This window comes from Catharus ustulatus, chromosome 3, assembly GCF_009819885.2.
Source record: "Catharus ustulatus isolate bCatUst1 chromosome 3, bCatUst1.pri.v2, whole genome shotgun sequence".
Classification (NCBI taxonomy): domain Eukaryota; kingdom Metazoa; phylum Chordata; class Aves; order Passeriformes; family Turdidae; genus Catharus; species Catharus ustulatus.
The window spans coordinates 120,121,803-120,148,527 of record NC_046223.1 but is presented as its reverse complement, the minus strand read 5'-3'; the positions used below and the strand labels follow the sequence as shown (position 1 = coordinate 120,148,527).

The window sequence follows — 26,725 nt, the reverse complement described above, 5'->3', positions numbered from 1 at the left end:
GCGCCGCCAGGGCCGGCCGGAAGCGGCGGGCGGGCCCGCGCGAGCGGCGTGGCGCTGACGTGGCGGCGGCGGCGGCACCGGCACCATGCGGGGCGGCGGTGGCGGCTCGGTGAGTGCCCGCAGACTTTCCGCCAGTGCCGCTGGCGGCTGCCCCGGGGAGCCTGGCTGGTCCGCGGCTCACCGCGAGACGGGCTCCGACGTCGGGATGGCGGCAGCGAGCCGGCTTCCCCGGGCCCGGCGGCGGGGCTGTGCGGCCCGGCCCGCGCGGCGCGGGGAGCGGCCCTCGGCGGGCGGCGGGCGGGACGCGCTCCGAGCTCCGGGAGCAGCGGCGGGAGCGGCCCCTCTCCGCCCGAAGGGCAGGCCGGCCGCCGAGGCCTCGGGCTGGGCCCGGTATTTTTCGGCACGAAGCCGGAGCAGGGCGCTGCTGGCGCCGGTGGTGCGCTTTGTCCGAAAGGCCTTCGTTGCAGGAGAACGTGGTTCACGGATCGTGCGGGTCGGAGCGGGAACGTGGGGCTGGAACGGGGAGTTCCCCAAAGGATACTGAGCCCTCGCGGGGACAGTCGGGGCCCGCGGGGTGCTCGGTGTCCCTGCTGGCACCTTCATCCCTCCGGTTCCCGTATCGGGCTCCTGAGCGCGGGAAGTTTGTGCGCTGTGCCTGCGCCCCGTCCCGCCGCTGGGTGCTCTGGAGCGGCCCGTGTCCGGCAGAGCCGTGCTGCAGCTCACCGCAATGCCCACAGTCCATGGCAGACAGAATTCACCACTCTCCATCTTTTCCGGCTCTGAACCTCTGTTTCACTTTTTCTCACTTGTGCAAGGACAGTGACTTTTTTGTTTTCCGTACGTCCAGCCTTTGGGCATTCCTGCATACATTAGGTCTCTGTTCTTGAAGTAGGAAGTAAACTGTATAAATGAAAAAACACGCAGAACTTAAATACCAGTTTCTGTAGATGTTTCCTCATAATTGCTGTTATTAACTTCTCAGAAGGGAAAGCCTGACAGATGATTTTCACTCTGCTTTTTAATTGCAGATCCTTAACTTGCCACCACAGTGGTGGCATACTAGTCTTCACTCTTATGCAAATATTTTTAGTTATAAAACCCCCGTGAATCTTGAAACACACGCCATGTTTGTCAGTCATTTCAGTTTTTCTAATTGTAGATTTAAACCAGTGAATTGCAGCAGGCTGTGGCTGCCTGTTTATTCATTTTTATCATTGTAACCTCAGTCCTGATTTTTTCTGGCTGCTGCTCAGTGAGGTTTCTACACATTCCTCGTGTGGATATTTCCCAGACAGTGCTGTTGACGCTACTGTTTGGGTGTAAATAATACAAATACAAACATCCAATTGACTTTACTTCCAAGGGAGACAGGATTTGAGGTCATTGATCAAGCAGTTGAGAATTTTCTCGTGCTTCTCTGACATTTCCATGAAGAGACTCTGGGGCTGGAGGCCCAAGCTGAGCCTGACGCTCCATAGACACAGTTTAATCATTCATGTGTTTGTATCAGTGCCTGCTACTCAACTTCTTAACTGGTGGTCGGGTCTGGGCAGCTGATGGAGTATGATAAAGTGAGATAAAAAATGAGGGCATGAAGGAGATTGGAGACAGCGTTCTTGACAGGGTAAATGCAAGAATTACTTCATTAAGGAAAAATAAGTGCTGTGTAAAAACGAACAAACTAGTATCTAAAATATTTGTCATCAAGTGGTGAAGTATAGGCAGAAAACAAACGGGTGAATTTACTGGAGACAAGGAATACTCTATTATGCCCTATTGCAAGGGGAAAGATTGGCTTTCATATTGGAAGTGTGGAGAGACTCATCGCTGTTTTCAGTTCCAATTCAGCTGGAGTTGAAAAAGTTGAGCACTTAAAGTTGCAGAGAACAGTGATTTGTTTTTCAAAGAGTGATGTATGCACATCTTCGAAGTGGAGGTGATTGTGCTTGGCTGCATAGTGAAACATGCTAAAAGAAAACCAAATGATGCTGCTAATGTGAATTGTTCTGCCTTGTTAGGACGCCAGGACTGGACATCACAGACAGACGAAGCCCAAGAAGTCCTCGGGAAATAAAAAGTATGTGAGTGTTTTTTTGTCTAGTTTAATTGAGAGCAAGAAAAAAGCTGAGAGAATCCTAGTGGAAAACCATGTCTGGTCTTTATATAATACTCTGAATTTTAAGAGCTTCAACAATTTTCATTAGTGTGTTGGAGTCTCAGCTGACTTCACATATTGGTTTGTAGGAAAAGTGCTTTTCTGACACTTCAGTGTGTACTAGCTTTCATTTATTTTTTAAAGGATTTTAGCATTGTGAAGATAAATGTTTTAACTCCAAGACCAAATGGTCTCTGAAATCTGTGTATTTTGGGTGTGATTGCAACGTAAAGACTTTAATTTGAGAAATACTCTTCCCCATGCTTCTGCAGTACCTCCTGAAACATAGTATGTAGTGACCTGACCTGGTGCCATCAGTGTCCCCCCCCTTATTAATTCCTGGCTTGATTTGTTAAAAGGTGAGCTCCACAGCTCACGGAGTATTAATGGCATAGCCGTCACTGGAGTGATGTAGTTACTTCAGTTAGTAATTGTAGTAGCAATGGGATACATTGCAAAATGTTTCTGTTCCCTTTCTTTCCTCTTTACGTAAATGGTGTTTGCCCAGAGAGTAGATATTCTGTGTTTCTTTGACACCTCATTCAGTTTACTGTCATGTACAGGAATGTTGATGTCCAGGCATTTCAAGGCCTGAGAGAAATACTTTGGAACAGTGAAGCAAAGTTCCCTCTCATTTCTAGGGAAAAAATTCAGTGCTGCTGATTAGTCCAAAGTAGTCTTAATGTAGTTTGATTTGTAGGATATACTGGAAGGTTGTCTTCATTGCTGAAAGCCTTGCTAGTTAAAATTCTTGCAATTAAAATCTTTAATTGTGTAGTGCCAGCCCTGACTCTGGGAGTAGAGACTGAAGGAGATCTTGCCCTTTGTGGAATGGAATATGTCTCTTTTGTAATGATGGGCTGCAGAAATAGTCTTATATTCCAAGGATAAATGCATATTTTTAAATTATGATTCACTTGTACCTCCTTCTAAAGTTGAAAGTTTGAGGCAGGAAAAGTATTTTTTTTCTGTTCCTCTTGAGAACTTACTAATGTCATTGTCAAAAAGTTGTACTGAAAAACAGCACTGAGGATGTTTTATCTTGCTGGCACTTTATAGCTCGCGAAACACAGGAGATGCAGTGAACTGTGAGATTAATTTTTAGAATACTTGGGAAGATGAAAAGGATGTTGTCTGTCAAGTTTATTGTGATTGTGTGTGCATGCATCCATATACATAGGAATTCAACTTGATGTTTTCCAGGTCTAAGCAACTTGAGGAGGTGGAAACTGCTGTTCTAGAGGTGAACAGTAACTGTGATGACACAGTCAGCAGCGTTTCTTCTGCCTCCCCGGAGGGCCCGGTGAAAGAGAGCGCGGAGCCCAGGAGCAAGCGGGCCATTCGCAGGCCTGCTTACTGGTTGGAAATGAGAGGAATGAAAAACAGTGTTAACAAATCTTCGGAAAAAAATGGTATTTATCATTGCTAGTCCACGGCAAAACTGATTTTTTTCTCTGGTTTTTCAGTGAGAGATTGGTTTGCTCCTGAAAGACATGCTGCAATTCAAACAAAAATTACAAGCTTGCTAGTGCTGCTCATGTATTAGAGGAAATTAACTTCTGCCTCTGCACAAATATGGGTGCAGTTCTCTGACATTACACAGTTCCTTTTGAGTGACTTGTCTGTTAATTATTCTGTGACTAAACTCAGTTCTGTCTGTAGAACAGGTAAGTATAAGAGTTACACCAATCATATAAAAATAAGCTTCAAGGCCTTTAAAAATAGAACCATCAATACTAAAAATGTGACAAAGGGGGCCATTCAACAGTATTTGGGATTAGACATGGCTTTTATAATCACATTACAAAATTACTATTTTTTAAGGATGTCTCTCATTTTCTCACATTTTTCAGTTATAATTTTCTGATTTGTAATGGTTTAGGTCTTAGGTTGTTGTAGGAGCATTCAGATTTCCTGGCCTAGGAGCTGTTTTCCAAACTTCTTGTGTGGCAGAGAGTCAAAACTTCCATCTTCTTTAGTGCACTTTCTTCTTACCGCTAAGTCAGGATTCATATTCCATCCTGTTGTGGGGAGAGGCAAATTTGGTAGCTTGGTAGAAGTGAGATTGCTGTAGCTCCACAGCCCCGGGTCCAGTCAGTAGCAAGACCAAGCGTTCCTGCAGGGACACACACAGACACACAACATACATAAACAGGAGCCACGCAGATCAGCGTTCACACAAACAGCACAAACAGCCTCCATCCTTAAATGCTCAGCCTACTCAGTACCTGATCTTTGGATTCCAGTCTCCTCAGTTGCTGGTCCATGGATGTTCTGGCCCCTGAGGCCCACAGAGGTGTGCCAGCAGCAGGTGAAGACCTCCTTACAGACAGGCTCACGCTCACAGACCCTGCTTGGTGTCAGGCATGACAAGATTTGTATACTGACCAGTCACCTGTTTACAAGCAGGTGTTCTTCTTATACCTCTACATCTCTTACACCTCTATTTTCCCACACTTGATCAACCCCAAATCAGGCAATTCTCTCCCTTTCCCTCCCTTTGATACCACTCTTAAACATCCTGTGTAGTCCTGAGTTGTTCTCCAGTCAGATCCTAGGTGCTACATAACCCCAGACAGTAACACCAAGCTCTCCCTTCTCACTATTCCCCCCTTCCTTGTTCCAAAGGGTGCTTCAGAGGGGGCTTCCCACTGACTTATCCTTGTGTATCTCCTGGGACAGGCCCAGGAGGAAGCTGTCTGTTTCTTAATGCCTGTAATTGGTGTTCCCTGACTATCATTGTGCTTCTATGCTCATCTGTATTCATGGAGGTAACACTTCGATAGGCTTGGAACTGTTCAGGGCAGGCACGATATTATTTGGGTTTCTGTATGCTCCTTTTGTGTGAGTGCAGGTGAGGTTTTTATGACATAACCTAGCACTTTCTGTCTCTGTTCCTGAGGATTATTTTTCCAGGCCATGTTGTGGCACTGTTTGTTCCATACCTGCTGTATCAGAGTATTGTGGGCCGTGGGGTGCCTAAATGTTGCTGAGTGAGAAGGCTGTGTTCAGTTCACTAGTATCCAGGTGCCTCACAAGAGCTACTTTTTTTTTTTTACTAAGTGTTGAATACAAGGATAAGATGAGGCAGCAGTAGACTCAAAGCTGTTATCCAGACTGAATACCAAGACTGAAGCATATCTGTTACTTGTCAGGAGAAGTACTGTTGAAAGGCAAGAGGAAATCTGAGCAAAGGGAAGGCAAAGATGTTAAAGACTCTCCCAGGAAGAAGCAGAAGATTTCAGGTAATACAAATAACTTGTAATTCCTAATTACAAGCTTCCAGGTACTTCAGACTTCTCTGGCAAATGACATCTTCTGGAGTCTTCAAACTCTATTTCTGATTCTGAATGTTTTGTTCTAGGAGACGATTGACTAGTGCCTGCTTAATCAGTGGGAGGTGATCTAGTTTGAGTCTGTCGTAGAAGTCCGACAAAGGGAGGGAGGGGATTATGGGAAGTATAGGCCAGTCTGCATCATTTCAGTTTCCCAAAAGATTGTAGACTAAATAATCAGACACATTACTTGTAAATATCTGGAGATTGAGTAGCTGATAACAGCAATATAGTTTTGTTAAAAATAAGAAACCCAAACACTTTTTTTTTTTTTTTTTTTTGCCACAAAAACCAAAGGGAGAAATGCTTGACATTATAGGTCTTTCATTCCTTCAAAAGGTTTGTCAATCAGTGTTTAGGTGCAAAAGATGTACAAGTGGTGAAAGTAGGAGCAGGTGATACAGAAGTATACATTTGCTGTCCAGTCTTCAAGTATGAGGTTAGGAAAGCCAAAACCAGCCTGGAGTTGAATCTGGCAAGAGATGTGAACAACAAGAAACGATTCTACAAGTACACAAACAGCAAAGGGAAGACCAAGGAAGGTGTGAGTGTACTGCTCATCAGAGCAGGGGAGCTGGTGACAAATGACACAGAAAAGACAGAGGTACTCAATGTTTTTGTGCCTCAGTCTTTGTCAGTTAAAGGATTCTTCAGGAATCCCAAGAGCCTGAGACCAGACAGAGGGAAAGTCTGGAACAAGGAAGTCCTACACTCTGTGAAAGAGGTCAAGGTTAGAGCACTTAAACAAACTGGATTTAACAAATCATTTGCCAGTAGTCTTGGTTAAGTGGGAAGGTATGAGAGGACTGGAGGTTAGCCTGTGTGATCCCCATCTGCAGGAAGGGTCAGAAGGAGGATCCAGGAAACTACAGACATGTTGCTCTGGCCTTAGTGCCAGGGAGGGTCTTGAAGAAGATTATCTTGGGTACTATAATGTGGCATCTATAGGACAACATGATGATCAGGCCCAGGCAGAATGAGTGTAGGAATGGCAGGTACTGCTTGACTAATCTGATGTCCTTCTATGACAAGGTGATGCACTTAACAGATGATAGAAAGGCTGTGGATGTTATTTACCTGGACTTTCGTGAAACCTTCTGACACCATTTCCCATACCATTCTTCTGGAGAAACTGATACTCATGGCTTGGACAGGTGCTGGGTAGAAAATTGGCTTGATGGCTGGGCCTAGAGAGTCATGGTGAATGGAGTGACATCCACCTGGGGCCAGTCACCCATTGTCCTCCCCAGGGCCCAGTATTTGGCCAGTCCAGTTTAATATCTTTATTGATGACCTGTGTGAGGGGCTTGAGCGCACCTTCGGTAAGTTTGCAGGTGGCACCAAGTGCGGTGGGATGTGGATCTGCTAGAGAGCAGGAGTGCTCTGCAAAGGAAATGGGACAGGCTGGAATGATGGCAAGGGCCAACAGTGTGAGGGTCAAGAAGGCCAAGTGCCAGGTCCAGCCCTTGGGTCACAACAACCCCATGAAGCTGTCCAGGCTGGGGCAGAGAAAAACCCAGAGTGTCAAGAGTGGCTCAACACAAGCCCAGGGGTGCCCAGGTGGGCAAGAGGCCAGTGCCAGCTCTGGGGTGGCAGCAGGGCCAGGGCAGGGCCTGTCCCCTGTGCTGGCACTGCTGGGGCACCTCCAGGGCTGGGGGCAGCTCTGGGCCCCTCCTGCCAGGAGAACCCTGGAGGGGCTGGAGCGTGTCCAGGGAAGGGAACGGAGCTGGGCAAGGGGCTGGAGTCCCAGGAGAGGCTGAGGGAGCTGGGAAAGGGGCTCAGCCTGGACAAAAGGAGCCTCAGCGGGGACCTTGTGGCTCTGCACAACTCCCTGCCAGGAGGGGACAGCCAGGGGGGGGTCGGGCTGTGCTGCCAGGGAACAGGGACAGGACAAGGGGAAATGGGCTCAGGTTGCACCAGGTTTAGTGTGATACTGGGAGGAATTTTTTGCCCCAGGAGGACTGTCCAGCCTTGGCACAGCTGCCCAGAGCAGTGGTGGAGTCCCCATCCCTGGAGGGATTTGAAAGGCATGTGGATGTGGCACCTGGGGACAGGGGTTGGTGGAGGCCTTGGCAGCAGCATTGGGGGAACTGTTGGACTTGATAGTCTTAGAGGGCCTTTCCAGCTTAAACAGTTTATGATTCTAAATCCCGTGGGGCCTGATGGGTTGTACTGAGAGGTGGCTGCTGTCATTGTGGGGCCACTCTTGATTATCTTTGAAAGGTCGTGGAGACTGGCAGAGGTTCCTGGAGGCTGGAAGAGAGAAAATATCACTTGTATTTTGAAGGACAGAAAAAAGGAAGATCTGGGGAACTACAGGCCAGTCAACCTCACCTCAGTCCCTGGGAAGCTGATGGAGAGAATCATCCTGGAAAGCATTTCCAAACACATGAAGGACAAGATTGAGTTTTGGAGTAGTCAGCATGGATTCAAGCAGGGCAAATCATGCTTAAGTCAACCTGATAGCCTTCTACAATGAGGTCACTAACTTGGTGAAATAGGAGTATAGAAAGATGGTTCACTGTCTGTCCCTATATTCCATTCTGTCGTTTTTGTCACCAAGGACTTGGAAGTATGCAGACAGCACAAAGCTAAAAGTGACGGCAAGTGTATTGGGAAAAAGGCTAAAAGTGAAAGTGCTCTTGACAATAGAGTAATAATTTAAAAACAGAGCAGAGAACAGTGTAAAATTAAAAGTGATAATAGTTTGGAAAGAAATACTGTCACAGCTGAAAAGCAAAGAACAGCCTCCCACGAGTCAGTGCTTCAGAAGAGGATTCAAGATCTGTAACAGATCAAAAGCTGACTAGAGACCAGCAGTGTCATAGATGTTTTTAATGAAGGCAGATGTTAGACTGAGAGCTTTGAGCAGGAATGTAGCCTTTGCGAAGTAAACTGCCATGTGAAGTAATTATTTTGCTGTAATGCAGGGTGACCATGGAGTGCTGTTTCCAGGAGTAGGCACTGCAGTTCAGGAAATGTGTGGGACAACTGAAGAGGACAGGGAGCTGAGACCAACAGCATAACCCATACTGAAACAATGAGAGGTTTTTAGTCTAAAGAAGACAGGAATGAGTGGAGAAATGAGACTCTCTATTTTGGTTGTCATCAGATGGACTCAGACAAACTATGCACAGAGGATGATGTTTCAGTGTGAAGAGCTCCCATCACCTGAGCTTTGTGTATGAACAACCATAGAACTTACAAATATTTGTATGGGACTAATGCCTGCCACTAAAAATAGATTTTGAAAGGGAGCAGGAAACATAATCTTGACATTGCTTTAGAGAAAAAAAAAAACATTGAATATTTCTGAATAACTTTGAGACAAGAGACTAAATAGCAGCTTTCTAGCAAAGAAATCTGCTTTTTATTGTGAAAAAGCTAGCAGAACTGAGTCTTCTGGCTTGTCTTGTTTGTGTTATAACAGGTAAACAGGAAACTGAAACAAAACAAAACTCCAGAACAAAAGGCTGCCGTGTTCAGAAAGAACCCGAAACCTATGACACAGGTAAGAAGAGGCAGTAGCTAAGGAGTGTTTATGAAGCAGATAAAAGATAGATGTGATTCTAGGATTTGAATCTGGGCTGTGTTTCTGGTGTTTCCATTCAGTAGTTCACTTTACTGTTGACAAGGAAGAGCTGGCTGCTGTCCTGGCTCTGTGTCAGTACTGCAGAGCAGGACTGAAAGGACTGCACACTGCCTGAGTGTAGTTCCACGTGCTCTTCCCATTGCATAATGCAATAGTGAAGGGGAAATCACTTTTTGAACTGAACAAAAGTCTGTTAAAATAGTTGCATTACTAAACTCGTAAAAATATTTATAGTTTTTACTCAGCAGAATATGTTTGCAGGAAAACCATGGTAGTTGTTGCTGCCAGATCATCTTTTCTGGGAATCAGAGACCCAAGCAATCTGCCTTAGAAAAATAAAATTAGCCTTGATTCAGTGAGTGGAATGACTTGATATTTGTAGATCACAGCAGTCATTAAACACCCCAGTTTTCTGCCAAGTGCTGCTCGATTCACAAACTTTCTCCCCCAGCCTGCTGGAGAGGGACAGCCTGGGCCTGTTTTTATTGGGAAAAGAGGAAAGGCTTTGGACCTTGTTATGGTAAGAATTCAGGTGGATGGCTAAGCCACTTCCTTCCCAGAACCCATTTCAGTAATTCATAATCCTTGTGGATTATGCCAGACTTTTGCTTGGGACTTCACAAAGAGGCTAGGAACTGAAAACCATGCCAGGTTGCTTTTCCCTGGCTGTTGAGTATCTTGACCTGGCACTCTGTGACTGCTTTTACTATGAAAACATTTTTGCCAAAAGAAAAGTCTACTCATGTTGCAGTAATGTTGAAGTATGTTAAAGCATGTTAAAGTAATTGTGCAACAGAAATTAACAAAGGAAGAATGTCCAGTGGTCAAGAATTCTCCTTACAAGGGAATGGTAGATTGAAGAGTGTGAAGTGCTCTTTGAAAAGGGGTGATGTGTGCCTGTGACATTGCATACCTAAAGCTGTAAAGGAGCTACGTGTGTTGAAGTACGGCTGGACACACCTTTGGTAGCACATGACCTCTTTCTTTTTGGAGTTCACTGTGCACATCAAAGGAGGGAAAAAAACTTGTGTTAACACTTGTGTTCTAAACATTGTGTTTTGGCAGGTAGTATGGAAGAGCAGTGGTCTCTGGAGATTCAGGACAAAGGCCGGGTGACCTGTCCAACATGCCGGGCTGTGGTGAGAAAGACTGTGGAAGGACTGAAGAAACACATGGTAAATTGCAGGAAGGTAAGAGCACTAGTCATGAGCAATGGTTTCTTTACTGCCCTTCAGCTTACTGATAGAAATGCCTGCCTGTTTTGTGTTGTGTTTACAACCAGTTTTATCTCATCATCATGTCCCTAAGCAAGAGTCCTTCATACATCAGTAAGACTAGTGCTTGGTGCTTCTTGCCCAGCCTTTTGCTGGAGGTTTGGGGTAGTGAACAAGGGTGTAGTTATTTCATTGTTCCATAAAATCTGTTCTTAGAAGACAGTTACCGGGTCCAAATAAATTGTTCGGCTCTCGTGCTCCTTTCCCCCAAAGAGTTTTCCACTGCTTTGGTAAATTTACAGTTAAATCACCATATCCTGGTTTATTTCTAGGAAATGTTCACATGTGATCACTGTGGGAAGCAGCTGAAGTCTTCAGCAGGGATGAAATACCATGTCATGGCAGACCATAACAATCAGGTAACACAACTGCTGTGCATCTAAAACTTCTACAGGCAGAAAAGGCTTTGGTCCTTTCCTGGTACACAGAGAAACAGAATGTGGAGTGTTTTTTTCAGGTGTTGTAGCTGTTCAAATCTAGTCTAACTATTATTTGTCCAGTGAGACTTGACATCTGAAAAACAGTAGAATGTTACCAGAAATGGTAGGTATGCAACATCATAGAAAGAGGGGTGAATTTCTGTTTGGGCTGGTAATAAGTTACATGTAAAAGGCATTCCCAATCAGAAGGAAAATGATTAGGCTGCAGTTTTCAAACCTGTGTTAGAAAGGAGGAGGTTTTCCTACATCCAGAGCAAACTAGATTTGAGATAAAATAGAAGCAACAATTAGTTATTGTGTCTATTTACTGTAAAAATACCAATCTAACATTAGGTTAGTCTGCTTTTCCTCTTCACACTGTAAAGAAGGCAATGTCTTCTGTTGTAGTTGTGAAGAATTAGAACTTTTGAAAAGGTCATTTGGAAGTTTGCGTAAAGTTCAGATAACGCACTCCAAATTGTTTTGCACATTTCACAGTGCAGTTCCTGAACCTCTGTATTAGTAAATGGTGCAGGTCAGGGATCCTGTTCTGGCCCTGAGGATTAGGTCTGTCACTGACTTCTGTCTTTTTACTCAGCCTAAGTATAATACTAGGTAAAGTAGGAAATAATACACAATAACCATCAGAGAGAGAATAAGGAACTTGAGCTGTAGTTTAGCACAGATGAATAACTGTTACAAGCAGTCTGCTTCACTTTAGTCAGGCTAAGTGGAAACAGTAGGACCAGTAAATGTTTCAGATGCATCATTTTCTGTCAGTTTACTGATAATTACTCTTTGGTTTAACCTCAGCCAGTAGCCAAGTCCCATGCAGCCCTTCACTCTCCCCCACAAGCAGGATGGGGGAGAGAATCAAAGTGAGAAAACTCATGGGTTGAGATAAAGACAGTTCAATAGATAAAGCACACAAGCAAAGCGAAACAAGAAATTCATTCACCGCTTCGGCAGGAAGGTCCGGGCATCTCCAGGACCACAGGGCTCCATCACAAATAATAGTGGCTTGGGACAACAAACACCATCACTTTGAATGTCTACCCCTTTCCTCCTTCTTCCCCCAGCTTTATATGCTGAGCATGATACCGTATGGTCTGGAATACCCTTGTGATCAGTCGGGGTGGGCTGGCCCAGATATGTCCCCTCCCAACTGCTTGTGGAACCCAGGGCCACTCTCGGGAATATGGGAAAAGCCCTTAGTGCTGTGCAAGGGCTGCTCAGCCACAGCAAAATCATCTCCATGCTGTCAACCCAGTTCTCAGCACAAATCCAAAACATGGTCCTGTACCAATTGTTACCCTAGCCAAAGCCAGCACAGATATAGAAAGTGGTCATTATAGTAAATACATCTCTGTAAAATCATAAGTTGCAGAGATGTAATTATTTTAGAAGCTTTCCTGCCCCAGTGTGTTGAATAGTGAATTTCCTGTGAGAATTACTATAAATGCTGAGCATCCTGTGTTTTTCATTCATCTTTCTGCTGTGCTTTAGCCAGTTGTGAAGGAGGGAGAAGAATTGGATGAGCAGCTTGAGCGAGAGCGCCTTCGGAAGGTTTTGAAGCGAATGGGAAAACTGAAGTGTACAAGGGAGGTAAGCTGCATTGTGCAAAGTGTGAGTTAAACAGCAGTGGATGCATAAATACAACACAGGAGAATGCTGGTGCTGACCAAAGCAAGATTTGTTTCAAGATGCCAGCTATGCTTTTAAGACAGAGTACCATAGAATCATAGAATAGTTAGGGTTAAAAATGATCTTTAATAGTTATTTCAGTGCAAATTCTTTGTTGCAGATTTTGTCTGTCTGAATGGACTAACATTAGAGTTTTCTACCTGCCTGTCTGCTCTGTCAGGATAAGTAATAGTACTTTAGTCAGCAAACTGTGGATCCTGTTCACACTCGTGTGTAATCCCTTGAAGAATAGTTTTCTTCCATGTATTTTTCTTCTGTGTTGACAGGGCTGCACAGGCAGCTTCACCAGCATAATGGGATACCTATATCATATTAAAAAATGTGGGAAGGCTGCTTCTGAGCTGGAGAAAATGGCTATGAAGTGCCATCACTGTGGGAAAGCATACAGATCAAAGGCAGGACTTGTCTACCACCTCCGATCTAAGCACGGACCGGTGAGTGCACCCTGCAGTGGCTGTCAGGGGGCTGTGATGGGACTTCAGCCACTCACACCCGAGGCACCTGTAGGCTTTTGTCTGCTGCTTTGTTGGATAATTACAGATCACAAATCTTTGCATTTTTCCTGCCCCTGGATTATTTTGTCCTTGATAGTTTCCTTCTAGCAGCAGCTGTTGCTTGTCTGTGACTAGAATGAAGTTTTTAATAATAAATCAGCATTGCAGCAATGACCTGACTTTTGCTCCATGAAAGAGTGGTGCTAACATAACTCATAAGATGCTTTCATTTGCTCTTAAAGGACTCACCATTGGAGCAGAACAGGCAGTCTTGTTGTCCATGAGGGTTCTACAGTGAATGGTGGAATACCTTTCAAGATTAGCAACTGCATGAAGCTCTCTGCGTGAGCTTCACTGCTGTGATCCCTGTGAGCAGATCTGGGGGTCTCTTTGACTACTGGGGTGCACTCCTGTTCTGTGTCTGTGACAGTAAACCATAGCTGCTGCAGCCTGTTCATGAGGGATTTGGAAAAACATTCATTCCCAGTGTTTAGTGTAACTGAAATAGGAAATTGTGAAAGAGCCTCACCTTTTTGGGCCTTCCTTGCAGGTCACTTTCCTCCATGAGGAGAGAACAGAGAACCTGAAAGAAATTAAACGGGAGCAAAACAACCCAGGCAGAGTTCAGAGGAGATCTGCAAAGGTGGCAATCTACTATCTCCATGAGCTGGCAGGAGAAGAGCTGGCCAAAGAGTGGCCCAAAAGAAAAGTTCTGCAGGACTTGATTCCAGATGACCGGAAGGTACAAGGCCTTAAAAATGTTTTATAGAGTTCAAGTTTGTACCTCCACATCTGATGATTCTTGTACTGTCTCCTACCCCATGTTTATGGCACGTGGAAAGCAGTGTGTTGTGTGGGGGATTGGGTTCTGCTCTCTTTTGTCTTAGATTACAGTATTTCTGTAATTGCTGTGCAAGTGTTTTGTTCAGGCGAGCTGTAATGACTGTAAATGACTATTGCTGGAGTTCTCAGTGGGCACAAGGAACATGGCCAGTTATGGGAACAATGTTGCTCACAAGTGATAGGCTCAGATCACTCCTGCCATGCTGTGAGGTCCCAGCAATCCTTCCAGTCTCTCATACATGCTGTGGTATTTCACTGTGTTTTAGCTTCAAAGTTTCCAGTGGTGTCTTTTAGGCTGTGAGTGAAACCCCAGGGAAAATTATACTTCATGATTTCAGCAGGGTAGGTACATTTAGAGGAATTGTTGTAGTCAAGGCAATGTGAAGTTTCAGATTCTGGTATTGTGGGGGCTTTCCAGGTTCAGTTATGTTTCTAGAGAGTTGGTGAGACGGGAAAACATTGATTATTGGGAGTTTGCCTCTTAGAGTAGGAGAATAGAGAGAGCGCTTCTGTCTCAGCCTAGAAGAGGAAATTCTGTGTAGCCAGCATTACGTCCCACTCTCAATTCCATCTTTGTCTCAGTTGAAATACACTCGTCCTGGACTGCCCACATTCAGTCAAGATGTGCTGTGCAAATGGAAAACGGAGATAAAGATGTACCGAAGAGTCCACTGCCCAAATCAGGTAATCCTTAACTGTTTCTGAAGCCTCAGAGGGGACAGATTTCAGCACTGTATGAGCCAACAGCTTCCCAGAACCCTGAAACTACAGCTGAGCACAATGTGGTACCCCAAGCTTGATGCCTGAAGCTCCCCATGGGTCAGGCTTCTAAAGCTGCCCTTTAACTGAAACCAGGGATGTTGGATGCTGTACTCCTGCTCTGTGCCACTGGAGACAGTGCAGGAGGGAGAAGTGTCTTGTACCTCCCCCGTGTGCTCTGTTTGAAATTCTTTGTTGCACTCCAGGCAGAAAGCAAACTATCATTTTAGTCAGGTTGTTGGTAGAGCATGAGTGTAACTGTCACAGGAGTTTCTTTATGATCTCCAAGTGTGCTCAGAAACTGAAAATATAAATACTAAGCTTAATGAAAACTTAAGTCTTTAATGGTCTTTTTACCAGAAGCTTTCTGGCTTTGGAGGATTGGTATCTGCCTCCCTCTGCCTCTCTTTTGCACTTTTGGGATTGCCTTCCAGACATAATAATGCTCTATTGTCCAGGAAGGAGTGATTTCTTGCTAGCATATTGTTCACATGTTTGTTTTTTGGTTTTTTTTTTACTGTTTCAGGGTTGTGAATCTGTGTATGGCAGTGTCTCAGGACTCAAGTCTCACCTTGGCACTTGTACCTCGGTTGGTAACCTTCCTCTTAATAGCCCCACTGTCCCTGTCCCTCTGATAACCTTTTGTTCAAGCTCTTGTCCTGCCATCTGCTAATCTGAGATCCTCACAAGTTCATGGATTCATATAATGGTTTGGGTTGGAGGGAGTCTCAAAGACCATCTCATTCCAACCCCCAATTTAGGTGCTCCCCTATGTGCTAAGGAGGTCACCATTGCAATCAATACTTGGGACCAGGAGGAAGCCCCTTAATGGATTCCTTTTACTGAGACAGCAGTTCTACCTGTAGATTCACAGCTACAAGAGCAGTTTTTCCAGGTGCACTGCTGGAGGCCTTGTGGCATCCCAGAGAGCAGTCCTATGCTTCGTGGGCACAACTGCTCACTCAAGTCAGTGCTCCTGTGGTGCCCAAGAGGCTACCTAGAAAAGAGGCTGGGCAGTGTTAAAGGAATAAAATAGGGGTTTATTAAAAGGCCTTCAAAGGATACACCTTGGGCAGTTCAAGAGCCTGGCTGTGGCTCCATCCAAGATGGACTCCAGGTCACGAGTTCTCACACTTTTATAGGTTTTGGTCCATTTCCATATTGGGTTCATTGTCCAATTCCAGCTCCAGGTTCTGCAGCCCCACCCTCCCAGATTCTCTCCTCAATTCGCTGCTGTTTGCACTTTTTGGGGCTGGAGCTGCAGCAGTGTCCTTGGCTCTGGGGCTGGAAAAGGATTTTTTGTTTAACTAAACTGTGAAGAGAACTTGCTAACACTTTATATGAAGTTCAGTGTTACATACTAATGCAGTACAGAATCTGGAAAATATGAAAGCTAAAACTTGGGGCATCACCTGTAGCTAAAGCTGTCTGGTATGGATGAGAGTTTCTAGTTTTTATTGCTGGGTTCTATCTGAGCAAGATTCAAATGAAATATATAGGTTTATCAGCCTCCTTGTCCAGCAACTCTTGATGGAATTTTTTTTTGTTTGTTTTGATGCCAGGGAGATTTTGTGGCTGGTAAATACAAGTGTCTCCTGTGTGAGAAGGAGTTCATTTCAGAGAGTGGAGTCAAATATCACATCAACTCTGTGCACGCTGAGGTAAGGCAAGAGAATGGAACCTCAAACCCCAGGCTGTTGGAGGTGGGGAGAATGTCTTATGAAGAAAATGCTGGATGTGTGCCATATTTTCCTTCTTCCTTGCTCACTATTGGGAACAGGGTCCTTAAACTTAGCTGGTCTTAAGTGTTAGTCTGGGGACCAAGTATTGTGTCATGTCATATGCCTTGTCCCAAGGTGCTGCTGCTCTGTTCAGCTCTGCAGCATTTCCTGTACCTTTAACTAGGCAAATATCAAATCAAATCTGAATCCTCTGAGACAGAGTGACACCTGAGGAGACACATCAAAGAACAGAGCATTGTTAGGTAGTTGCCTTTCCAGGTCTTACATTTCAGAGTAACCTTGTCCCACAAGGGACAAGCTATATTGTAGGTCCTGGTAGGCTTTATTTGGTATTTCCACCACCATCAGTACCAACCTATTGCCTTCTAAATCTGCAGGACTGGTTTGATATGAATACAACGACCACCAAAAGTTTTGAGAAGCTAATGAAAATTCGCCAAAGGGAAGAGCAGAGAAAGCAACGGAAGAAACGTCCTTTGACCAGAGGCAAAAAAAAGAGAGCTGGCACTCTGGCTGCCAAGAAGCTCCCCACTGTTGGAGTTGAAAAAACAAGGAAAAATAAGAGAGGTCGTCCAAGACGAGTGGACAATGAGAGTGCAAACAGTGAGGAAGGGGAACCCCAAGTTGCACAGAAAGCTGAAGTTCCAAAATCCAGCCGCAAGCGAGGCCGAAGTAAGTCCCCAGAAGATGAGAAGGAGTAATTTGAAAGCTTTTCAGTTACAAGCCCCACTTCTGTCAGGCTCATAACCCACAGCACTAATATAAGCAACTGAATGTCTTTGGGACTGTGACTCAATTCTGCGGGAGACTTTGATACTGAAACTTCTGCGTCTGGTCAATTGTGAGGAATACAAACCAAAGCTGTGGTGCAGAGGCTGCTTCTGCTGGTGTAGTTCCTTTGGACAATGGCACTGACAGTGTACCCAATGTGATTCCTGCTCTAGTTGCAGTCTCAGTTTGGTCATACTAGTTGCTTGTTTAGTGGTATCCAGTACAGCAAGTGTCTGTTCTGTTATCTTCCTCTGATGTGTGAGATCAGGGTTCTTTTTTAAAGTTCTTCTCATAAGGGAGTGACTAGCACAATGTTTAGGTCTCTTCAAGGGGGAAATCCTTTCTTGCACAGAATGCACACAAACATGAAAACAGTGCTGTGCAGAATGCAAAGACTCTGGCTTGCCCTGTCACTCTCCTGTCCATTATCAGCAAAGCTGCCACAAAAGAGACCTTCTCAGTGTTTGCTGCATCCTGTTGCACAAGGCTCTATTTCATACACCAGTGTTCAGGCTCAGCACCAGCACGTCTACTGGGAAGGGACAGAAGGTCATTATTACCCTTGTCAGGAACTCACTGTTCCCCTGGCATCTGTCTGCTGTAATGCTGGACATTAAAGATTTGTAGAAAGTCTTCCAGTGCTGCAAGGACTGAATGCTCTTAAGCCCTTTGGAGATTCACCAGCCTTTCAGAGCCCCTAGTAACTAATGGATGAAGTGGCCTTTGTGTGCACCCTGAAGCCCACTTGTTTCATGCTCACCTGGGAAGCATACTGCAAGACAGCACATACCTACATGAGCAGCCTGCTAGTGCTGGGACCAGGTTCCATGAAGCTGCCTTGCCAGCGTGTGGTTCTTGGTCATGCCAGTGCTCCCACAGTGTCCTTCTTCCCTGCTCCTTCACTGTCTCACGTAACCTGTTTCTGTTCAGTATCACCTCTGTGCAAGTGAGGTGTATTAGCGGTGGCTTCCCTGTGCAGAAATGGTCAGAAGAAGAGGAGTCATTATTTTAAGTCATGTGTTGGCATTGTCTCTGGATCATAAGGAATAATGTCTTCCTGTGCTCTATAAATCACAGAATGTTAAGGAATTGGAATGGACCTTAAAGATCATTGAGTCTCACCCCCCCACTGTCACAAGCAGGGACACATCCCACTAGACCAGGTTGCTCAAGGCCTTATCCAACCTGGCTTTGAACACTACCAGGGTTGGGGCATCCACAGCCTCCCTGGGCCACCTGTTCTAGTGTTTAAATGCAGCAGATGTCATAGAAGCTAGCAGGAAGCAGCAGCACAGGCAGTCCTATTTTTCAAATAATGGGTTCTCCAGAATCTCTGTTATCCAAAGACCCACTGTACCAGAAAATTGCAAAATTTGCACTGGCAAAGTTGCTGATGCTGAAATTCACAGGGAAGCCATTGCAGTGTCTGGGGAACAGACAGGCTTGTACATAGTGTTAGTACCAGCATGCTCATGTTGTTCTTGACAGTGGGGAATACTGTAGGGCCAAGGTGGGCTCAAGAATGCCTTTGGAACCAGGTGCTACTGCGTTTGCAAGTGCTGTGCTGAAAGGAGTCATGGGGACTGTGCAGGGTGTGTAAAGTCTGCAGTGAGATGAGCAAGATCAAAAGACAGCAAAATAAAGTGTCACCAGTGCAAGGATGTGTTTTCTTGTCTGTTAGGTGTGTCCCTAGCACCCTCCCTCCTCCCCAGCCTGCCTGCAGGTTTGTCCTGCCTGCAGGTTTGATCTGCCTGCAGGCTTGTCCTGCCTGCAGGTTTGTCCTGCCTGCTCTGCTGCTGCTCGGTTGTGTTCGCGGTTCCTCGTCAGAACCCACGGCGCTGTGCTTGGAGCAAATATTCACTGCCTTCCCACTCCATATAATAAACCCAGGAATTAAAGAAGGTTTTTCATAGCTGTTTTCAGTCTAGAGTCCTGTTTCCTGTCATTTTTGAGTTACTAACTAGACCTGCTCTCTAGACATGGACACTTTGTGACCATCTGGGTTTTGTGCTTACTTCAGTGACGTACTCCTCCACGTACCAGGTGGAAGAAAAGCCAACACTCCAGCATTACAGCAGATTGCTGGATTGGCTCGGGGTGGTGTCAGGTGCTGGCACTGCTGTCAGTCCACTGCTTGTTTGGGAGATTTCTGTCCTGGAGCCCCTGCATCCTGCTGTGGTGGGGCTAAGGCAGCCGTGCTCCCCTGCTCTGAGGGCAAAAAATTACCAGGGAGGCAGAATTGCCTCCCTCACCTGCTGTCCACACTGCTGGACATGCAGCCCCATTTACCAAAATAGACTTGCAATTAATTAAAGAATAATATTTGCAGAAAACTCTTCTCTGTGAAGCCATGTTGGCTGGGTCTTATTTATGCTGCCCTTTAATGTCAGTTGTTTGTATGTCTGGGAGATTTCAGACTAAGCTGTACTTAAGCTCATCACACAGCTTATATCTTTTTAAGTACTGGCACACTTCAGTTTTGCTTTGGGGGCCTAGAGAAGTTTTTTTTTGAGAAGGAGATAAAATATATTCTGATTTGGGAGTTGTTCAGTTGTTTTGTTTTTTCTTAATCCTCAAGGATTTCTCCATTGTTCCAAAATTCGTTAAAAGTCATTAATAATTCAGTAATTTTCATGAGATCACTTACCATCCTTCCTCCTTGCAAGTTATGTAGTGCAGTAACTTTAAGGTTTAAGCTGTTTTAATAATGCCAAAATGTCCCAAAAAATGGAGCTGTTCTGTTGAGAGGAAACTGTGACCCGAGGTGCACTCCACACAGAGACATCCCCTGCAGTTTGTCATTCCTGCCTGCGTGGAACAGTCTGGTGCTGAGAGTGGCATGTGCACATGCAGTCACTGCAGTCGAACACTCGGCTCTGTCGCTGTGTCAGGTTGGGATACATCCCACTCGTTTATCATATCTCTGTTGGTGAAAACACCACACCTGTGCCAGGCAAGCTCTTCCACTGCTTCGCTTTCCCTGGAGTGACATGACCTGTAAGTCAGATGTTTCCCTGTGCTGCCACAGGTATTTGGGAGCAGAGCCATGGCCTGGGACCAGCTTCTGGAGCAGTCTGGTCCCAGGTGCTTGCTCAGTGACCTTCATGGCAAGTGGAGGGTTAATGTCATCCTGGGATGCTGTGTGGCTCTGATGGTGGTAATGAAACCAGCACTAAGCATGACATTATTTCTTGATGGAAGTGTTGCTTGACTGTGAAAGCCAGCTGCCTTCAAAATTAAGTAGGTCAATCTTACCATTAAAATACAGTGCAATGAGAGTGAGATTGGAGGAGGCGAAGATTGTATTGGACAGCTCTGCTGAGGCATTAATTAGCGTGGTGTCCTCTTTTATTCATGCTCTATCAAGTCCAAAAACCCATCTGAATTATGCTCAGAGGTCTTCTAAATCAGGGGCTTTTGTTTTCAAAAAGTGCAATTGCATTTCAGAAGCCAGCTTCTGCCTTTCTTTGGAAGCAGGTCACAAAAGCCAGGTAGGTTTTCTGACATAGGCTGCACTAAACCATAGGATGACCATAACCAGAGACATGGTCCCAGTGGCTGCCTGGGGAGACAGAGCCAAATTAAAGGTTGGGAAAATCACAGCCAGTACTGTCAGCTTTTTTTTCCAGTTCTTCCTCATGGCCAAGGAGGCTCTTGACCCTCTGTGCCCTGCAGCGTGGGCTGGTCCCTCCTCTGCCCTTGTGGGGCTGCCCTGGGCCAGCACAGGTGGTTCCTGAGGTGCTGTTTTCGAGGATCACTCCATCCATGGTTCTGATGGAACCAGAGACCAGCCCATGCAGCAGGAAGGGTTACAGCAGGGAGGGGGGGCTCATATGCAGAGAAAGGATGTGAATGGGAGACAAACTTCATCTGATTTAAGTACTTGGTACAGAGGTAAACCTCCACACACAGAATCATGGAACACTTTGGGTTGGAAGGGACCTCTAAATGTCAACTGGGCCAAGGCCCTGCCATGAGCAAGACTGTCTTCTACTCGACCGGGTTGCCCAGAGCCCCATCCAACCTTATCTTGGATGCTTCCAAGGAAGGGACACTCACCACCCCCTGGGCAGCCTGTAGGTGTGTCTGGGCCACGCTCCTTGTGAAAAACTTCTTCCTTACATCTGATCTAAAATTACTCTCCTTTAGTTTAAACCATCACTCCTTGTTTTCTGCACCAGGCCCCCTAAATAGTCCATCCCCATCGTTCTCGAAGGCACTGGAGAGGCTCTGAGCTCTCCCTGGATCCTTCTCCAGACAGAACACCACCAGCTCTCCCAGCCTGGCTTCAGAGCAGAGGGGCTCCAACCCCAGAGCATCTTCGTGGCCTCCTCTGGTCTCACCCCAGCAGCTCCAAGTCCTTTCTGTGCTGAGAACCTCACAGCTGAATATCTTCAATCAGATTTTGCTGCTGTTGCAATTGGAATTTCCAAAAAAAAAAAGACAAGGCCCTGGACCTCTGTAGAAAGCAAGAGTGCCATGCATTATACAGGGTGGTTGTGTTGTTGAGGGCTAGAGGAAGCATTGGGAGGAGACATTTGGCATTTTCAGGGGAGTGAGGCCACTGGAGGAATCCTGCAGGGCTCCACATTAACACTGGACTGTTCAAAATGTTTCCCTCATGATACATGAAGCAAATGGGCAGGGGCTAAGGTCAGGTCTGAGGATTACATGGAGCAGTAAAAATTGAAAGGTAACCACAAAGAAGTGCTAAAGCATCTTAGAATACTGAGTGGCTGGGAGATGAAATGGCAGATGAAATTCAGTATTATAAAATGAAAGGGCCCCTATAACATCTATATATTGCCTTTCCAGCCCCTCAAAGATGGTTTCCATTTGTGTTCAAAATGAGGATATCCTGAAAGCCTGCAGGATTCCTTTATAATTTCTTATGCGGAACTCTTTCCTCATCAAAACATCTAGTCATGCTCCATCAAATACCCTCACTCAAGATAGACTCCAACCACCCTGGCCCCTGCCCCAGAGCTGCTGCTGGGCAGGGCACAGGCAAAGCAGGGGGACACTTCCAGCCTCTGTGCCCTTGCTCCAGGGGCAGGGACAGGTCACATCCCTGACACAAGTGACTGGCTCAAGGTCTGAGGCTGATCTGCACAGCTCCCTGCAGAGGGGAGGGCTGGGTCCATGCCCCCAAAAGAAGTCTGCTCTGATGTCCCTGCCCAGCTGACATCACCAGCCACTTTGACACAGGGACTGGAGCAGAGCAGCCCAGAGCAGCAGAGCGAGGTTCTGTGGCACCACGGTGTCACTCGTGGCTCTGTCACACCACTGCCCAGCCAGTGCCTTGTCTCATTGCCCATGTCCCTGACAGCTCTCTGTCCTGTGCCATGGAGAACAGGCATCACCTGGGTTTCCCCTCCTTCCCACGCCACCCTGGCTCTGCGCCCGGTGGAGCACTGCACAGCACAGCACAGCACTGCACAGCACAGCACAGCACTGCACAGCACAGCACTGCACAGCACAGCACAGCACAGCTCAGCACAGCACAGCACAGCACAGCACAGCAGAGCATGCACAGCTCAGCACAGCACAGCACAGCACAGCTCAGCACAGCACAGCACTGCACAGCACAGCACAGCACTGCACAGCACAGCACAGCACTGCACAGCACAGCACAGCTCAGCACAGCACAGCACAGCACAGCACAGCAGAGCATGCACAGCTCAGCACAGCACAGCACAGCACAGCACTGCACAGCACTGCACAGCACAGCTCAGCACTGCACAGCACTGCACAGCACAGCACTGCACAGCACAGCACTGCACAGCACTGCACAGCACAGCACAGCACTGCACTGCACAGCACAGCACTGCACAGCACAGCACAGCACAGCACAGCACAGCCCAGCACAGCACAGCACAGCGCTGCACTGCACAGCACTGCACAGCACTGCACAGCACAGCTCAGCACAGCACAGCACAGCTCAGCACTGCACTGCACAGCACTGCACAGCACAGCACAGCACTGCACAGCACAGCACAGCACAGCTCAGCACAGCACAGCACAGCTCAGCACTGCACTGCACAGCACTGCACAGCACAGCACAGCACTGCACAGCACAGCACAGCACAGCACAGCGCTGCACAGCACAGCACAGCACTGCGCTGCTCAGCACAGCACAGCACAGCACTGCACAGCACTGCACTGCACAGCACTGTACAGCAGTGCGGGTGGGCTCAGCACTGCACCGAGCACAGGCACAGCTCAGCACAGCACAGCACAGCTCAGCACAGCACAGCACTGCACAGCACAGCACAGCTCAGCACAGCACTGCACAGCACAGCACTGCACAGCACAGCACTGCACAGCACAGCACAGCTCAGCACTGCACAGCACAGCACTGCACAGCACTGCACAGCACAGCACTGCACAGCACAGCACAGCACTGCACAGCACTGCACAGCACAGCTCAGCACTGCACAGCACTGCACAGCACAGCACTGCACAGCACAGCACAGCTCAGCACTGCACAGCACTGCACAGCACAGCACTGCACAGCACTGCACTGCACAGCACAGCACAGCACTGCACAGCACAGCAGTGCGGGTGGGCTCAGCCCTGCACCGAGCACAGGCAGGCTGGCTGGCAAGCACACACTCTCTCCTTTCTCCAGGAACTTCATCTCCGCTCCCAAATTATGGGAACAGTCGCACAGTCAGCACAAACAAACACAAGGAGCAGATCCCAGTGCCAGTGATGCAGCTGGCAAACACTTTGGCTCTGTCAGGAGCAATGCCAGGGAGAGGGTGTCAGGAGAATGGCATCAAGCTGCCCTTGGGGTGGAGGAGAGACTGGAAGCGAAATCAACATTCCACAGTCCCACACTGAGGGGATGATCAGCCCTGGTCTCCACGTGGGCCAGCGTGGACTGAAGTTCCACCCCAGAATGGAACAGGCCATTGCAGTCTCTGCAGCAGCCATGAACATGCTTGGCAGCTGTCAGGCGTCTGAAGAGAAGCTGTCAGCACATCCCCCTCAGTTTCATAGTTTCTAGGCTAAACAACTCAGGCTAATTTAGGCTTTCACCATGATCTGCTTTTGCCCAAAACTCCCTCTTAAGGGAATTGTACTGGGTTTGCATGACAGGGTTTTGGTAGGGGGGGTTACAGGGATGGTTTCTGTGAGAAGCTTCTCGAAGTTTCACCCACGCCCAGCAGAGGCAAAGCCAGACCCCAAGACAGACCTGCCACTGGCCAAGGCAGAGCTCATCAGCAATGGTGGTACCTCTGGGATTTAAGGGGAAAAACTGTGCACAGCATCAGCCAGAGAGAGGAGTGAGGGTATGTGAGAGCAATAGCCCTGCAGTCCGCCCAGCCCAATGCAGAAGGAATGAGAGGAGGAGCTCCAAATGCTGGAGCAGGCATTCATTTGCAGCCTGTGAGGTCCAGGGGAAGTAGGGACCCACCTACAGCCCAAAAAGGATCCACACAGGAGCAGAGACCCAGCTGCAGCCAGCAGAGGTCCATTGGAGAGCAGAAGCCCACCTGCAGCCCATGGAGGAGCCCATGGGAGAGCAGAGGAAGAGTGTGAGGACCCTCCCCCTGAGAAGGAAGTTGTGGCAGAGACATGCTGTGATGACTTGATGGCATTCCCTGTCCCACTGCACTGCGGAGGGGGAGGAGGGAGAGAACTGGGGGGTGAAACTGAACTGGGGAAGAAAGGAGGGGTGGTGAGAAGATGGTTTTATGATTTGGTTTTATTTCTCCTTACCCTACTTTGACTTGATTGGTAATAAATTAAACTGATTTCCCAAAATGGAGCCTGTTTTGCCCATGACAGTAACTGGTGAACGAGCTCTCCCTATCCTTATCCCAATCCATGAGAGTTTCATTATACTTTCTCCTCCCTGCCCAGTTGAGGGGGAGAGCGATGGGGCAGCTTTGATGGGCACCTGGTATCCAGTCAAGGTCATCCCAGGTGAGTTTTGTCCCTCCCTGTAGTCCAAGCCCCTAAAATGGACACTGAAACCAGAAGAGGTACCAGTCAGAGGGTGGGGTGTCAGAGCCAGAGCAGGTTTCTGGTGGGCTGTACATCCATCACAGAGAGCCCCTTTTAGTGTGGGAGCTGGGCACTGCAGAGCAGCGTCTGCCTTGGGCTCCAGGTTTGCCCAGTGCTCCCGTTCTCTTGATGAAGAGGGTTGAGCTCTCCCGCCTCAGGTTCAGTGCTTTGTGCTTTTATCTGAGCAGTGACAAATAAACTTCTTTCCCACCCCTTCTTTCCCAGGGGTGGGCTCTGACAGAACTGCTCACCAGCTTTCATCAGTTTGTGTTCACTGACCATGACGGTGCTGGATCCTTTCGCTGTTGATGGACCTGTCAGCTCACCCTGCAGCTTTCCCAGACTCTTGGCTTTGGTGGCTTCACGTGGTGTAAATGATCCAGAAAGGGCTGAGTGCTAACACTATTACGAGTATATTGACACACAGGAAACCCACATCTCAAACACCATATGCTGTCTAGCTGTCCCATATTAAAAGGGTAAAAAATAAATGATCAGCTGTGAAAGATGACAGGGCCTGCTGTGTTGCAGATGGTGCAGTGCAGATAGATAGCGAACTGTTATTACTTGTTCCTTACAATAGCAGCAAGGAAGCCCTAGAAGTAATTGGGCATCTGGTCTAAATGCAACACAATAAATTGCTTTTCACAATGCACATAATTACACGGCAAAACTCTTGATTTCACAATACCCTGTGATAATAGAAAGTATAAATGTCTGTTCTTGGGCAACACTGAATTCCTCAAATCCAATTATACAGCAGATGGTAAAAAGATGCCATCACAAAATAAATAAACAAATACAAAAGCAGGATGAGGAGTTATTAATGATTAGTGTGTATTAATGATTAGCAGATTGGCTTTCCACATTTAATAAAGCTCATGAAGTGTTGATAAAGTGCTGATATCCATAGAGTAGTGACAGGTCTGAGCCTGTTCCTTGGCTGAGGACAATATGGGACTTCCCTGTAGCAGCTTTATAGAAAATATCTGTGGTTTGCTGTACCTGTGCCGTCCATTATTATTATTATTATCACAGGGAGTCAGTGTGTTCATTCCCACTTCCATGGGAGAGAAATGGCGGATACAGCAGCCAGCACAAAGACACGACAAAGTGGATGGAAATGAACCCTCACAACAGCTTTGGACATTTCCTTCAGTGGACACAGAGACTGCTAATGTGAAGCAGCAGCCAGGAAGCTCTGGAGAGAGGACATGCTGGGCCAGGGCTGGTTGGGAGGCAGGGTCTGGGGGTGCAGGGGCTGCTCTGGCATTCACGCAGATTTTGGACAGGCATATCATCAATCCAAACCTTTCCCAATTGCAGGTCAACTCCTGACGTGCTGGGAGTCCTTGCTGGTGTATTCCTCTGACGGCAGAGGAAGATGACAGCAGGGTATGTGATGCTGCTACAGGAGGCTCCTGCACCATGGGCAGGACATTCTCTTGCTGCCAACACCTCTCATATTTGCTAGGGGCAGGCTGGGACTTTGAAGCCCGCAGGCCAGGCTGTAGAGTTGAGGCTGGGATCTCGAGGCTGCTGCTGGATTTCCCCCACTGAATTCTAAGTACAAGGCACTGCAAGGCATATAATACAATTTAGATGCATTAGTTCCTGATTT

The 26,725-nt window shown here is 47.0% G+C and overlaps 1 protein-coding gene across 3 annotated transcripts; it reads left to right on the top strand.

The window, feature by feature from the left end:
* The first annotated feature begins 74 nt into the window (after positions 1-74).
* ZNF512 (zinc finger protein 512) lies at positions 75-19,010 on the top strand. 3 transcript variants are annotated; one of them, XR_004417413.1, is made up of 15 exons: positions 75-109; positions 2,019-2,077; positions 3,359-3,567; positions 5,311-5,400; positions 8,921-9,001; positions 10,148-10,272; positions 10,629-10,715; positions 12,282-12,380; positions 12,746-12,913; positions 13,524-13,715; positions 14,399-14,500; positions 15,102-15,164; positions 16,138-16,236; positions 16,695-18,811; positions 18,863-19,010. XR_004417413.1 is itself a non-coding variant. In XM_033055548.1 (14 exons), the coding sequence occupies exons 1-14, from the start codon at positions 86-88 to the stop codon at positions 17,016-17,018; spliced, it is 1,722 nt and encodes a 573-aa protein (XP_032911439.1). In that variant the 5' UTR covers positions 75-85; the 3' UTR covers positions 17,019-19,010. The 3 variants fall into 3 exon arrangements, 2 of the variants coding, with proteins under 2 accessions (XP_032911439.1, XP_032911440.1); XM_033055548.1 differs by having other exon boundaries at positions 16,695-19,010; XM_033055549.1 differs by lacking the exon at positions 5,311-5,400 and having other exon boundaries at positions 16,695-19,010.
* The last annotated feature ends 7,715 nt before the right edge of the window (positions 19,011-26,725 follow it).

What these genes read in the sequence shown, in the direction of transcription:
- ZNF512 (XM_033055548.1), top strand. Translation starts at nt 86, where the DNA reads ATGCGGGGCGGCGGTGGCGGCTCG. An exon ending in CAAATCTTCGGAAAAAAATG is followed by an intron (nt 3,568 to 5,310) that starts GTATTTATCATT and finishes GTTACTTGTCAG; the next exon opens with GAGAAGTACTGTTGAAAGGC. An exon ending in GAGTCCACTGCCCAAATCAG is followed by an intron (nt 14,501 to 15,101) that starts GTAATCCTTAAC and finishes TTACTGTTTCAG; the next exon opens with GGTTGTGAATCTGTGTATGG.